Source organism: Hydra vulgaris, chromosome 02, assembly GCF_038396675.1.
Source record: "Hydra vulgaris chromosome 02, alternate assembly HydraT2T_AEP".
NCBI lineage: Eukaryota > Metazoa > Cnidaria > Hydrozoa > Anthoathecata > Hydridae > Hydra > Hydra vulgaris.
The window spans coordinates 62,961,964-62,976,420 of record NC_088921.1 but is presented as its reverse complement, the minus strand read 5'-3'; the positions used below and the strand labels follow the sequence as shown (position 1 = coordinate 62,976,420).

Below are 14,457 nucleotides of genomic sequence, written 5' to 3'. Positions count from 1 at the left end.
AGTTTAAATAAGAGCAACCTGTAACTAAAATAGTAAAAATCAAGATTTTAACTTTCTTGAAGAATGCAGACCTTTTACCTGGGACAAAGTAAAAGATGTATTTTCATTTGATTAAAATTTTAAGAATTATACTTTCACTTTCAATTTAATTTTCATAATCTAACCAAAACAAACGCAAAAAAGCAAAACAGATAACGTCATTAAATACGCGAACCAAAGCATATATATATACACATAATTTATATATGCAAATCTTAAGTACCAATTCTTTAGGTAAACTTAAGTAAATACTTGTTTTAAATAGAGGAAAGGCTAAACTTGCCATTTCCACCTGGACGTTTTTCAAAAACGCTTTTTTTTCTATATAAATCAACCTTGAAGTTTTTAAACGCTGAGAACTAAATATTTTTTTGTATAAATGTTAAAAAACGTTCAGATTCCATTAGATTCCCCGTCTTTTTTTTAATAAATATGGAAAGTTTCATAAAAATTAGATGCGTTTAAGATCTTAGGAATCCTTACCTTCAAAAGCTTCGTTTTAAAAAAACGTTCCCGCGGCAAGTTTTTTTATGAAAAGTGGTCTTAAGATATGGGTAATATATAAATGAAGCCATACAAAGCTTAGTACTTTCTATATATGGTTGGAAAGAAATTGAGTAACACTAACTGATGCAAAAAACCTCAAGGCGCTGGCTTAACCATACAAAAAGATATAACAGAGCAAAGTTTATAAAAATTACGTGTTTTTTGTCAAACGTCAAATATTTTTTGTTAAGCCGTGGAATCGCTATATATATACATATATATATATATATATATATATATATATATATATATATATATATATATATATATATATATATATATATATATATATATATATATATATATATATATATATATATGTATGTATACATATATATATATATATATATATATATATATATATATATATATATATATATATATATATATATATGTATACATACATATATATATATATATATATATATATATATATATGTATATATATATATATATTTATATATATATATATATATATATATATATATATGTGTATATATATATATATACATATATATATATATATATATATATATATATATATATATATATATATATATTCATATATGTTCACATATATACGTTAATATATACACATTTATTAAAAACATATGATAATGAAGCAGTTATTGGCATGAATCAATTATTGTCACTTTTCATTATTATATTTAATGTTATAACTATTAAAGTTTCCAATTTCCAATTGAATATTAAAAAATTATCACTGTATGACCGGCGTAATCCATTATATGCTATTAGAGCAAAAAGTTATTACTTATTGTCAATTCTTTCATAAAAAATTTAATAATAGTAAAAAGGAAACAAAATAATTTGACGCAAAAGTTATTGCTAATAAATTGTTAACCTCTCTACAGTTTTAGTTCCAGAAGCAATTGAGAATGTTGATTTTATAATTTATTATTTATAGTCGGAACGGAATCAATATAGTATAAAACGGAATCAATGGTAATTGGAAATGTTGCCTAAAAGTCAAGAAAATAATATTTGTTCTATTATAAATATTTCTTACCATATTCTTTTTAATTTTGGATGCCAATAGTTGTGACAATAACTCAAATATTGGCACAGCATTGTTTTTAAATAAAAGTATTCATAACTTTTTAAACAAGTTTTTTTCTTAAGCTTTTGCATCGTTTATTTTAATTGTATTTAAATAAATACTTACAGCAATTCAAATAGTTAGTTGGAGTTCTATTAATCTAAAGTACTGTAAGGAATTTTGCATAAATTTGCAGCTGATTTATTAGACATCTCCAATATTTTTGCAATTGCTTTATCAAGTCAGTCGCTCTCTGCATGCTAGTAATGTCATACTGCTTTCTTTTCTTGACTTCTCTGGTGTTATTAGACTTTGTTGCTTTCTGTTTTGTAGACAAGAAACTTTTTGTTGGTGGTCATTCTAATCACCTGAGCTATGATGCATCTAATTATTGTGAACTACTGGGCACGTAAGGTGCAGATTTACAGAACGAGCCATCCAGAAACTGCCATTACAAATGACAAATTTACTGCCGTGGCAATCAAAGCTATTATTAAATAACTGCTCCAGTTATGAAAAAGCATTTGTGCTGTGGTTTACACCCCTTTTAACCCAGATAGAGTTAATTTTATCAAGCTGCTCTCAACTTATCAACCAGCTCCACAGCCTATTTTTACATTTGATATTGCTAAGAAACTGACATTAAAAGGCTTTGAGAAAAATTTGACTGAACTTAAGCAGTTTGAAATATGGAACCAAGTCAATTTCAACAGTTCATCGTCATTTACACAGGTGCAGGCTTTATGCAATATAAAAAAACGTAAATATCGGAATATCAGAAGACTTTAAATATACATTCTGATGTTTATCTAAATGTTGTGAAAATTTTGTGTGCGCCTTTACTACCTCAAAATAAATTCTTCTTGCAAAGTATGCACTCTGTTAAATCACTTATTTTGAAACCAACGTCGTTATTGTTAACATCTTCATTACCTACTCCAAAGTAATACTCTAAGTGCTGTTTACTTTGTAATTGCCATTGTGCAATAATAATGGCAACAATAGAGCCTAATGGCTACATTTGAAATTTATATTAGTGCCATTAGGCACTAAAATAATTTCAAATATTGAATTATTAAGTTTAATTAGCATTTTACTTCTAATAATAATATTATTAATAATAATAATATAAATATTTATATTCAAGTGTAAAATTATTTTAATGATACTATTATGAATTAACATAAATTTAAATTAATAAATACTATTTGTAGTATTTAAATATTAAACTTGTATTTACTATTTTGTAAAAAATGCAGGTCAAAAATTAGTAGTCAGACATTGGCAACCTGACACCCCCTGTCAAACTAACAATCACTGCTATTTTTTTTTTTTTAAATTAACTGTGGTTTTCCCTACTTGGGTAAGTCTATAGAGTGGTATGCAAGGCCTCTGATGACTGGCCACTTAATGATACCCTTATAGTAATAGCTACTAGAAAAGGTACAAAATACATGTTAAGTGTTTTTCAAGTTATCTTTTTAATTTGATTGAAAATTAATAAAAGAAATGTTATTTTTTTGCTTATCATTATTCTTTATAGAGGAGAAAACAGCAACTTAACATCATAACAGATGAGTTAAAGTATATTGCTGCTTGCAACCAAGAAAATGAGTTTAAAAAAGTGTTTATTGATAATGTAATAGGTTAGTTGTTTAATTTAGATTTTACAAGTATAATTATGTGTTGCGTAAAGAAGATTATGGTTCTTATTTTATACTTTAATTTTTATTAAAATTGTAAAAATATTAGTTAATACTTGTTTAATTCAATTTTATTATATAATATGATTATGGTTCCTTGTTTAGGCTATGGGGCCTTTAGCAAATGAGATTTTAAGGCTTGGGATCCATTATTAGAATATAAGGGGGAGTTAATAACTAGAAAAGAAGCCAAAAATTTAAATAAAAATTATTTAGAAGATAATAAAAGATGTTTTATATTTGATGTTTGCTGGAATGAAAAGAATATGAGGTACTATTTATAACCACTTATTTATATTTATATTTTAATTTGAATCTTCATTTATTTTTTACTAATATTTTGGAGGTTTTAGATTTTTTTTGGGAGGGCAACATTCAGTGCCGTGGCAAAGGCCCCCCAAACCCCCCATTTGGGGGGGGCCCACGAGATATAAGGGGCCCGTTTTTTAAAAAATGATAAAATTTTTTATGGCATTTTATTATTTTAACAGATAATTATCAATTATATTCAAACTATAAAATAAAATAAATGCTACTAAGACAATTTTAATGTGAAAAAAAACAACTGATGAGAATGGACATCCTTGTTTAGTTTCTGTATCTATATAGTAGCTTAACTCTAAAATTTTTACTCATACTTTTATGAAAAACACGGAATTTTTTAATCTTGACATGTTTCGTAGTTAACATACTACATTTTCAAAAGATTAAATAACAATTTAAAACTCTGGATATAAATATAAAATCAAAATTTGAAGACATTACAGAGAAATATTAACCGACAAATAGAATTGTTACAAACCAATAAAAATTATAATACAAATTATGATATCATAAATAGCATGCAAAAAATTATGTAAATAAAACAAACTAGATTGACAAATTTATATTATAATGAACAGTTTATTTAAAGATGAGTTTTCCTATTTCACATGGAGTTTTCACACCGGGATATTTCCCGGTGGGCCGTCAGCAATACAACATTTTAAAATTTTATAATATTTTTAAAAGTATTTTCTTTAATTTTTTTAATAACTTTCTAGAATAGTAATAAAAAATTGTGAGTTGAAATACGATTTGAAATATTGATTTCTGCGTGTCAGTTGCTTCATTTGACTGTATGATGTGTGTGTAGTTGGTTAAACCGAAACGCAATCGTCATTATTCAAAATTCGTAGTGAGCGTGGCTGAATCAGCTGAGCCGGTAAGTTTATTATTTTTAGGAGACATTATTATTTTTCATTTAATTTATTTGTATAAATTAAATAGGTATAGTACTATAGTAGGACCTAAAAGTAAATTTTATAAACTATCTGTTCTATTTTTAGGTATTAATTATTGGAATGAAGAAAGTGAAAAGTGGTGCAGCTAAGAGAAGAGAAGCAGCTGCAGCCAGGGAAGTAATAACTAAGTACCCCAAACTTACACAATTTTTGAAACCAGCAGTTCAAGCTGATGGTGAATCAGTAGCAATAACAGAAACCAATAATGATGTTACAGCCAATGCAGAAAATGATTCTGTTTCTTGTTTTGGTTTGTCTGCTGAAGGAGACTCTAATATGGCAATCTGTGAGTGTATACCAACTGCCACAACACTGCCACTTCTTTTTCTCAGTGATGATCCTTCTGATTGGCCAGAAAATGTTTCTGATGCACAGAGGTGTGACATTGTTGAACGTGGTGTAAAGCAAATTGAGATAGATTTTCCACACAATCAAGAAAGACGACGATTTTCAGTGACTTATTATAAACGACAGATGAAGAATGGAGAAACTATTGTACGGTCATGGCTTGTGTATTCTATGAAAAGTAATAAAGTTTTTTGCTTCTGTTGCAAACTTTTTGGTATATCAGATTCACCATTCCGACAAGGGATGAACACATGGGAAGGTTTATCCAAAAAACTGAATGATCATGAAACAGGAAGTACACATCTCAGGTGCTTTGAACAGTGGATGACATTACGAAAAGGTAAACTGTTTTAAAAAAAATTTTGTCATTAAATATAATAAATATTTATATATTTTACCAAATTCAACATTGCAGGCATAATGAATCAAACAACCATTGATGAGCATCAATACAAGTTGCTTCAAAAAGAGCGAAAATTTTGGAGAGCAGTATTGGAACGATTACTAGACATCACTCTATTTCTTTCTGCGAGGAATCTTGGATTCCGTGGTTCACAAGAGGTCATTGGTTCCAAGAACAATGGAAACTTTCTTGGGTTGTTTGAATTGATGGCGAAGTATGATAGTGTGCTCGATGAACTTTTACGTCGGATTCAGAAGAAAGAAACTAATGAACATTATTTGAGCAATGATACCCAGAATGAGTTGATTGAATTGTTAGCCAAGGAGATTGAAGCCGAAAACCTTTCCAAAGTAAAGAAAGCGAAATATTTTTCCATTATTTTGGATTGTACGCCAGACGTTTCACATAAAGAACAAATGAGCATAATCCTACGATCAGTAGTTTGCATTCCTGGGACAGGTATCAACATTTCTGAAAATTTCTTTGGATATCTCAAGGTAGATGATACCACTGGAAAAGGGCTTTTGGATGCCTTTCTAGATCAGACAAAAAAGTGGGAATTAAATATTCTTGACTGTCGAGGCCAATCCTATGATAACGGTGCTAACATGAAAGGAAAGGCAAAGGGTGTTCAAGCTAGGCTTCTTCAAATGAATCCCAAAGCTCTATATGTTCCGTGTGCAAACCATTCACTTAATCTAGTCATTGTTGACGGTGCAAAGTCATCCAACAGTGCAATTACTTTTTTCGGAGTTCTTTCAAGATTGTATACACTCTTTTCATCATCTCCTGCTCGATGGCATATTTTAAAGTCATGTATACCCATTTCTGTCAAGCCTCAATCCGATACCAGATGGGAAAGTAGAATAAACTGTGTGAAACCTCTTCGCTATCACCTGAAAGAGATATTAGAGGCATTAGAAAAATTGGAAGTGTATGCTCTAGAGAAGAGAGATGGCGCAACAGCTACAGAAGTATGTTCGCTGATGGAATATATGATGACATGGCCATTCATATTGTCAATCGTTATTTAGTATGACGTTTTATACCAAATTAACAAATCAAGTAAGCTTCTGCAGTCCTCTACAACTTCCCTTGATGTCTTGGATAGTGAAATAAAGGCCACATATACATTTCTTCAGCAATATCGTGAAACTGGATTTTCAGACGCACACATGAAAGCATCAGAAATCGCAGAAGTGTTGGACATTGCAAAAATTTTTCCAGAAGTGCGTTCCCGACAAAAAAAGATGATTCATTCATACGAGTGTGCCGATGAAGCTCACACCATCCAATTAGAACAGAAGTTTAAAGTTGATTTCTTTTTACCACTCCTTGATATGTCAATGGGATCAGTAAAGGAGCGTTTTGAACAAGTCAGTAGTATCACAGAGCTCTATGACTTCCTATACCGTTCTGAGAATCTTATTCAAATCTGTAAAGAAAATTCTTTGTCTTTATATTGCAAAAATTTGCAAGCAAAGCTTGGCGATATAGATTCGGATGATCTGGAAATGGAATTAAAACGATTTGTCATAGTGGTACAGGAGAAAGAAAGTACTCACATGAAATCTGCACATGATTTTCTTAATTACATTTATAAAGAAGAGCTGCAAGAAACTTATCCAAATCTTGCCATTGTGTTACGCATAATCCTTACCTCACCAGTAACTGTCGCAAGTGCTGAACGTAGCTTCAGCAAGCTAAAATTGATTAAGACTTTTCATAGGTCAGTATATTTAATCTTGCTACTTTATACATAATAGATGTAGCTCTATGCATTTCTTTTCACTTTTTATAGGTCAACAATGGTTGATGACCGCTTGTCTTCTCTGGCGATGCTGTCAATTGAGAACGATGTGGCAAGAAAATTAAATTATGAGGAGATAATCAACAAATTTGCAAGTATGAAAGTTCGCCACAAGTCATTTCTGTGACAATTGTGAATATGTGATTTATTACAGGTTTTGAAGTATTACCAATATAATATAACAAACATTATTCTGATAATTATCCGTACATATACGTTTGTCTATACTTATATGTCTTATTTTTGATGTTTTTAGCCTTTAGAAAAAATGTGACGCATATATATCCTGTAATGTGATGCCACAAAAATAGGGCCCAAAAAAATGATTTGGGGGGGGGGCCCAAATGTACCACGCCACGGCACTGGCAACATTTAACCTGAAAACCAAATTTGTTTTAATAAGCTGTAAATAATGACGAAGAGATTTTAACAAACTTTAAAAAATAGTTGCACATTATTAAATATGTCATTTAGTATTGATGCTACACATTCAATAAGTTATATAAGTTCTCGAATTGTCAACCCAAATCGTGTATTGTTAATGGTAGGCCCCATCTATTAATATATGCAAAAATAGATATTCCCAAAGATATGGAGCTTAGATACAATTATGGAGATGCTTCCAATCAAGACTGGAGAAAACTAGTAACTAAATTTTTTCACTATTAATACCTTTTTATAAAAGTAAAAAACTGAAATACATAGCTTGTATAAAAAATCATTCTCATAACTTGCAAAAAAAAATTAATTTAGGCAAAGTATCAGCAACCATTTACAATGGCAGAGATTCATGCACATCTACGAGGACAGGTTATTAGTTTGTTATAAAAACCAATTAGAAATATTATGAAAAGTGACTTAATTTTTAAAAAACTAATGTATATTTACAAAAATTATTTTTCTGAAAAGATTTATAAGTTTATTGTTTTTGTTTTTTTATTGAAGTCTTCGCAGAAAAGTCAAACACTTACAGCATATGGCAAGTTTTCTCTTTTTTTATTTTTTCTTAAATTTTTTTTATTTATTTTTTATTATTTTGTTATTATTTTTATTTTTTATTATTTCGTTAAACTTTTTTTATTTTTTGTTAAAGTCATATTTTTACACTATATCAAGTATATTTTGACTTGAGTTGCTCTTTCAAAAAACCTTGTTGCTAAGCCCCTTTTTTAATTGAGAAAATTATAAAATTGTTAAGCTTTTCATTGAAAATGTTTTGACAATTCGCTAAATTGTTTGATTGCTAAATCTTAAAACTGACAAGATGATTTTCTCTCATTGAACAAATTATCACTTAACGTCAAAAACAATTTTCTTAGTGAGACAAATATAGGGAACTATATAAAAGTTACAATTTTAATTTTTTTTGTTTTAGTTCTTTTCATCGTATACAAGTCAATCATCTAAGTTCAAAAAGATTTTTTTAATAACTAATTAAATAATTTTATTAACAGCAACTATTTGTAATACAAATAATTGCTGTAAAGTCTATTTTGTTGAACTGAAAGAAGTAAAATGAAATATTGTAAGCTACTGCATGACAAAAGATAAATATTAAGGCTTGAAAACAAATAAGTAATCATTGTTTTATGGCTAGAATAATAGTTTGCTAGGTAATTAAGAATAGCAAACATTAGCTTACACATAAAATAAAATTTTCTTTATTAAAAATCAGCAGGAGCTTATTTGGACTGGTATTATTATTGTTATTTTTTATATATATGAACACAATGTTTTATTATTAATTTTATCAATTTTAAAATTTATAGGACTTAAAAAGTTGTGTTTTGTCTACTAATGATATAAAAGGCAGAAACAAGATTGATAAAAGGTATAGTATAGTAGAATTCTAGCATGATAGTTGTCTAAAATAGCTAAGTAAAAAACTTTGTTACCAGGCAAGAACATATATTTAATAGGCCTGGTAAAAAAAAAAAAAAACTTTTTTAGTAGAAGTTAATGATGTCAATGATTTTCAAATTTCTTTTATGAGTTGAGTTAAACATTTATTACAATAAAATTTATTTTTGTCTCAAGTGATTTTGAAAGCAGAAGTGAGGTTTTTACTGCTGAGACTCCAGTTTTAGAGTAATCTTCTTTGTTTGTAGATGTTAAGTAGAATATGTTAAAATATTTAGTTCCGATAGTATTATTTTTGAAGTTAATAGCTGAGGTTTTGTATATTTAAGAAGGGTTTTAAATTATTCTTGAAAGTAAAAAGAATTTTGAAAATGTTTTTGTTATTAGCAATTTTCTAGGCAGAATTTAAATTATTGCTATTGAATCCTTAGGTTTTTAAAAAGTTAAGGGCCTAATTTTTTCGCTGATATTTTTTTATGTTTTGGCTGTTAAAAAAATACAATAGTATGAAATTTTTTCATTAACAAATTAAATGTTACACATGATACGGTTCTGCAATCTTAATTTAATTAAAAATAAGTTATTTTAGGCGTTTCTGTCAGGTTTTTGGATGATAATTTTTTTGCTAGAAGGTAATGATGTTAATGATTTTCAAATTTCTTTTATGAGGTGAGTTATTAACATTTAGTACAATAAAATTTATTTTTAGCTCAAGTGATTTTGAAAGCAGAAGTGAGGTTTTTACTGCCGAGACTCCAGTTTTAGAGTAAGTTTTTTTGTTTGTAGATGTTAAGCAGAATTTGTTAAAGTATTTAGTTCCGAGAGTATTATTTTTGAAGTTAATAGCTGAGGTTTTGTATATTTATGAAGGGCTTTAAAATAATTTTGAAAGTAAAAAGATTTTGAAAATCTTTTTGTTATTAGCAATTTTATAATCAGAATTTAAACTATTGCTAGTGAATCCTCAGTTTTTTAAAAAGTTAAGGGCCTAACTTTTTTGATGATCTTTTTTTATATTTCGGCTGTTAAATAAGTTTATTAGTATGAAATTTTTTCATTAACAAATTAAATGTTACACATTATACGGTTCCGCAATTTTAATTTAATTGAAAATGAGTTATTTTAGGAGGTTCTACCAAGTTTTTGAATAATAATTTTTTTGCTAGAAGGTAATGTTGTTAATGATTTTCAAATTTCTTTTATGAGGTGAGTTAAACAGTTATTACTATAAAATTTATTTTTGTCTCCAGTGATTTTGAAAGCAGAAGTGAGGTTTTTACTGCTGAGACTCCAGATTTGGAGTAAATTTTTTTGTTAAGTAAATGTTAAGTAGAATTTGTTAAAGTATTCATTCCCAATAGTGTTTTGTTTGAAGTTAACAGCTGATGTGAATTTTTTAATTTATAGGCTGTTAAAAAAAATCGTAATTAAATGAAATTTTTTTATTAATAAGTCAAATATTATTCTTGATATGGTTCTACAATAAAAATTGAAATAAAAATTGGGTTATTTTGAATGTTTCTGTCACTTTATCAATCGATACTTCTTTGCTAGAAGGTATTAATGTTAATGTTTTATGTCAAATTTCTTTTATGAGGTGAAACATGTAATACTTCAAAACTTGTTTTTGTTTTCATTAATTTTGATAGCAGAAGTGTTTCTTGATGAGACTCCAGTATTAGAAATAGTTTTTTTTATTTTTAGATGTTTTGTAGAATTTGTTAAAGTAAATAGTCGTGTTTTTATTTTTTAAGTTAGCAGCTGAAGTTATGTATTTTTAATAAGGACTTTATAGAAGTCTAAAGATTTTTTTGTTTTTTAGCAATTTTTAAAGCAGAAGTATAGTGATTGCTTTTGAATAATTAGTAAAAGTGTACATCTTACTTATTCAACAATTTTTATTTTGATTGCATTTTGATATAGAGAACTTTTTCATATAAAACAGTTAAATGCTTTTTAATATGTATTTAAATTTTAAATTTACTTAATTTGTTTGTTTGTCTAAATTATGAAAGGTTTGTATTTTTTTTCCAGAAAAATGTTTTTAATATTTTTTTTTTTTAAGTTATCTTGAAAGTAGAAGTGCTGATATCGCTAATGATTCTTTTGTTTTAGAGTAAGTTTAAAATATAATTTTTTGTTTGTTTGTTTTCTATTTCTGATTTGTTTATAATAGTTGCAAGTTGAACTTCTAGTTGCTGAGTTTAATGCAACTTATAACATGGTTTAAAAATTTAAATAAAGTTCTTATGGAAGCTTTTTTTAATTTGTTTTTTCTTAGTATTTTTTTCAATAGAAAGTGACTATATTAATAATTGTATCATTATTTTAAACTTTTTGAGGTGAGATCTAAGAAGAAACATTTTTTTTTGCATTATTTAAAGTTTGTTTTTATTTTTAGTGGTTCCGTTAGTAGAAGTGCAGTTTTTTCTAGAAACTCTAGTTTTAGAGTAAGTTCTTTGTTTGTAGTTATTAAAGTAACAAAGTATGTAGTTAGGAAAGCTCTATTTTTGAAGTTAAATGAAGAGAAGCTAAAAACATATATATTTTTAAAGACTTTCTATTTGTCAAAATATTTTTATTTCTAGCAAGTATAAAAAAATATTTTTGATAGAGTTTTGCATTTAATAAATTGTGTTAAAGTATAATAGTATGAGTCATTTTTATTAGCTTAGCTTATTTTTTTAGTAGACTAGGAAATAATAAAAAGTGCCCATATTGCCATGAATTTAAAACAAATATGAAGATTCGCGTTAATCGTGTTCATAAAAAATCTCTTGAAATAAGTAAAAGTGTTGTTGGTTTGTGCAACTTGAAAAAGAATTGCCAGAAAAAAAAACACAATTAAAGTGTAAAGATTACCAAACAAAAAAAATGTACCCTTTACCAAACTGCTTTAAAATAACAAAAAATGTTGGTGAGCATTTACGGAGTACGGAGTAAGTTTCAAAACTTTAAACCTGGTCCAGAATACTATTTTCTGCTGAAATCTGCCAATATATTTGTGTATAAATCACAAGAACACCAAAATAAATCTCCTAGTAAAATAGTAGAGAAATATAAGCCTTCTATTATTTGTGCTAAAAATCAAATACAAGAATATTTTAATATTCGAACAGATAACAAACCAATAATTCAAACAGAGTGTGAAGTGAAAGAAATGTTTGAAAATTTACCTAAATTATCTACCAAAACTTAATCTTTTGCTCCTTCTGTTTTAAGTGATCACCTTGATGTTGATTTTGACATTTTAACTAATAATGACATTTTTAATAATAATACTGATGATGATGGTGCGGATAATGATTCTGATGATAGTGATTACATGTCTGATGAGTGTGATGAAGAAACATACAAAAGTCTTTCATCTATCGAAACTTTGTTGAATGATTTCTGTGGTAATCTAACAGGTCTTGATAGAGCCAGAAAAAACAGATCAATTCAAAAAGTTAAAAATGATGTAAAACGAATTCTTATAGCTATTGGTGTAACTAATTCAATCAATCTTGTATTTAAAAGTGACACTGATATCATAAGGAAAAATTATTTACAAATTTATTGTATTGAACGAAACTTAGAAGCTGGTTCAATAAAAACTTTTTTAAACTCTATAAAATATTTTTTTTCCTTCATTCTAAAGCTAAAGTATAGATTACTTGGTGTAACATTTGAAAATGTGTATCAGACTATTTCCAACATTGAAGATTAGAGAAAAAACTATAGAAATTAAGATAATTTAAGAAAACACATACGAGCTGAGGATGATATATTAATGCTTATCACCCCAGAACAGGTAAAGGCATACGAAGCTAGCAAAAATGTTTTACTTGCAAGGCAATTACTTGAGGATTTTAAAATCAATCCTAATAAAGAACTAAGTATGTTCGAGTATTGCAGTTACGGAGTCCATATTTTTTATATTATACATTTCTCTGGTGCCCATCGCTCTGGTGTGACAGCACAAATGACTATGGATGAGTATAATAAATCAAGAGCTGTAAACGATGAAATGGTTATGATCAATGTTTGGGATTATAAAACTGTGTCTGTTTATGGACCAGCCAGAGAGTCTCAATGCTTATGAGTTTGAATGGGTTAATATTTTTGTTAACCATATTAGGCTTAAGTTACCTTTCATTCTTTCGGATAAAGTATTTTTGTTATGGTCTGGTAAAGAAATGTCTCCTGGAGATATTAGTGGAAGGTTGAGCTCAATTTGGGTGAAAGCAGGTATTTTTGATGGTCGTTCTGTTCCAAAAAAGCTGTCAGCCAACATTGTTCAAAAAATAGCATCAACTAAAGTTTATGATGATTTTTATAAAGAAAGAAGTGTAGTAGCTGGTGCCATGGCGCACAGTAATAAGACTGCTGACACTCATTATCGTACACAAAGTCAAATTAAAAATGCAATAAGTGGTGGAAATGTGGTACGCAAATGTTTTCTTAGTTCAACAATTAAAATGAATTGTAAACTTGAACAGAGTTGCATGGCTGAAAAAAGTTCTTTTGAACCAACTAAATCAAAAAACTCATTCAGTGAAAGTTTTAACATAAAGAACTAATTAAGGCGAACTTTGTTACCATATATTTACCATTTGTCTTTTAACTAGTTTTATATTTTAAGTGCCCCAAGAAGACCTAACGGTCTTGTCACAGAGCACTGCGGAAGTGCATTTAACGAGGAAGTTCACGCCTTCTTCCTTACCTTACGCTAAAATATGTCCAAAGCTCGTTTCGAACCTGGATATCACCTTAATCTAGTATGTGCATTCTTATGTTGGTGTATGTACGAGAGTTATTTATAAAAGAACAGTAAAAAATTGCTATGTTCTTTTGTGATAGTATTGTTTCAGCTCTAAAAAGGATATTCAGCTTTAATGATAATTCGAGCTTTTTAGGTAACTCTCAAAATTGACTCTAATAAAAAGGTTATTGATAGAAGTAGATGAATAAAACAATTTTAAATTATCTGCACACATTTAACAACCTTTTTGAGCTTATTTTTTTAATCGGCCTGTTAAAATTCCTCTAATTTTAGATCACTTTTTTGACAGGGGTAAGTTTGTAGCAATATATTATGATTTTCAAAAGCAAAAATTTGAGCTCACTAAATGTTATGTATTATTAGCGAGCTCTAGCGATATATTATTATAAGATCTTATTTTATAACTTATTGTAATATATTTCGTTGAATAGTAATAGAGTGAGTCAGTTTGAGATAATTTTCCTAACAAAAATACGTTTTCCATAGAATGTAGTGCAAAAATGTCAAATATAGGTCTTTAAAAAAACCGGCATTTTCATAATAAATATAGTCTATAGTCACGGATTTCTGTGGTACTCAAGGTGGGTCAAATATAAACATATTACTAAAGTTTATAAAAAAGTTAGCTTAAAAAGATATA

At 28.0% G+C, this 14,457-nt stretch overlaps 1 protein-coding gene across 1 annotated transcript; it reads left to right on the top strand.

Moving 5' to 3' along the window:
* The first annotated feature begins 3,879 nt into the window (after positions 1–3,879).
* LOC136077097 (zinc finger MYM-type protein 1-like) lies at positions 3,880–7,557 on the top strand. Its single transcript, XM_065791659.1, has 4 exons — positions 3,880–4,552; positions 4,677–5,319; positions 5,395–7,111; positions 7,184–7,557. The coding sequence occupies exons 2-3, from the start codon at positions 4,692–4,694 to the stop codon at positions 6,414–6,416; spliced, it is 1,650 nt and encodes a 549-aa protein (XP_065647731.1). The 5' UTR covers positions 3,880–4,552; positions 4,677–4,691; the 3' UTR covers positions 6,417–7,111; positions 7,184–7,557.
* Positions 7,558–14,457: the final 6,900 nt, after the last annotated feature.

Bases quoted from the DNA above. Each gene is read 5' to 3' on its own strand.
- LOC136077097 (XM_065791659.1), top strand. From the start codon at position 4,692: ATGAAGAAAGTGAAAAGTGGTGCAGCTAAGAGAAGAGAAGCAGCTGCA. The intron at 5,320-5,394 runs GTAAACTGTTTT...TCAACATTGCAG, and splicing joins GTGGATGACATTACGAAAAG to GCATAATGAATCAAACAACC.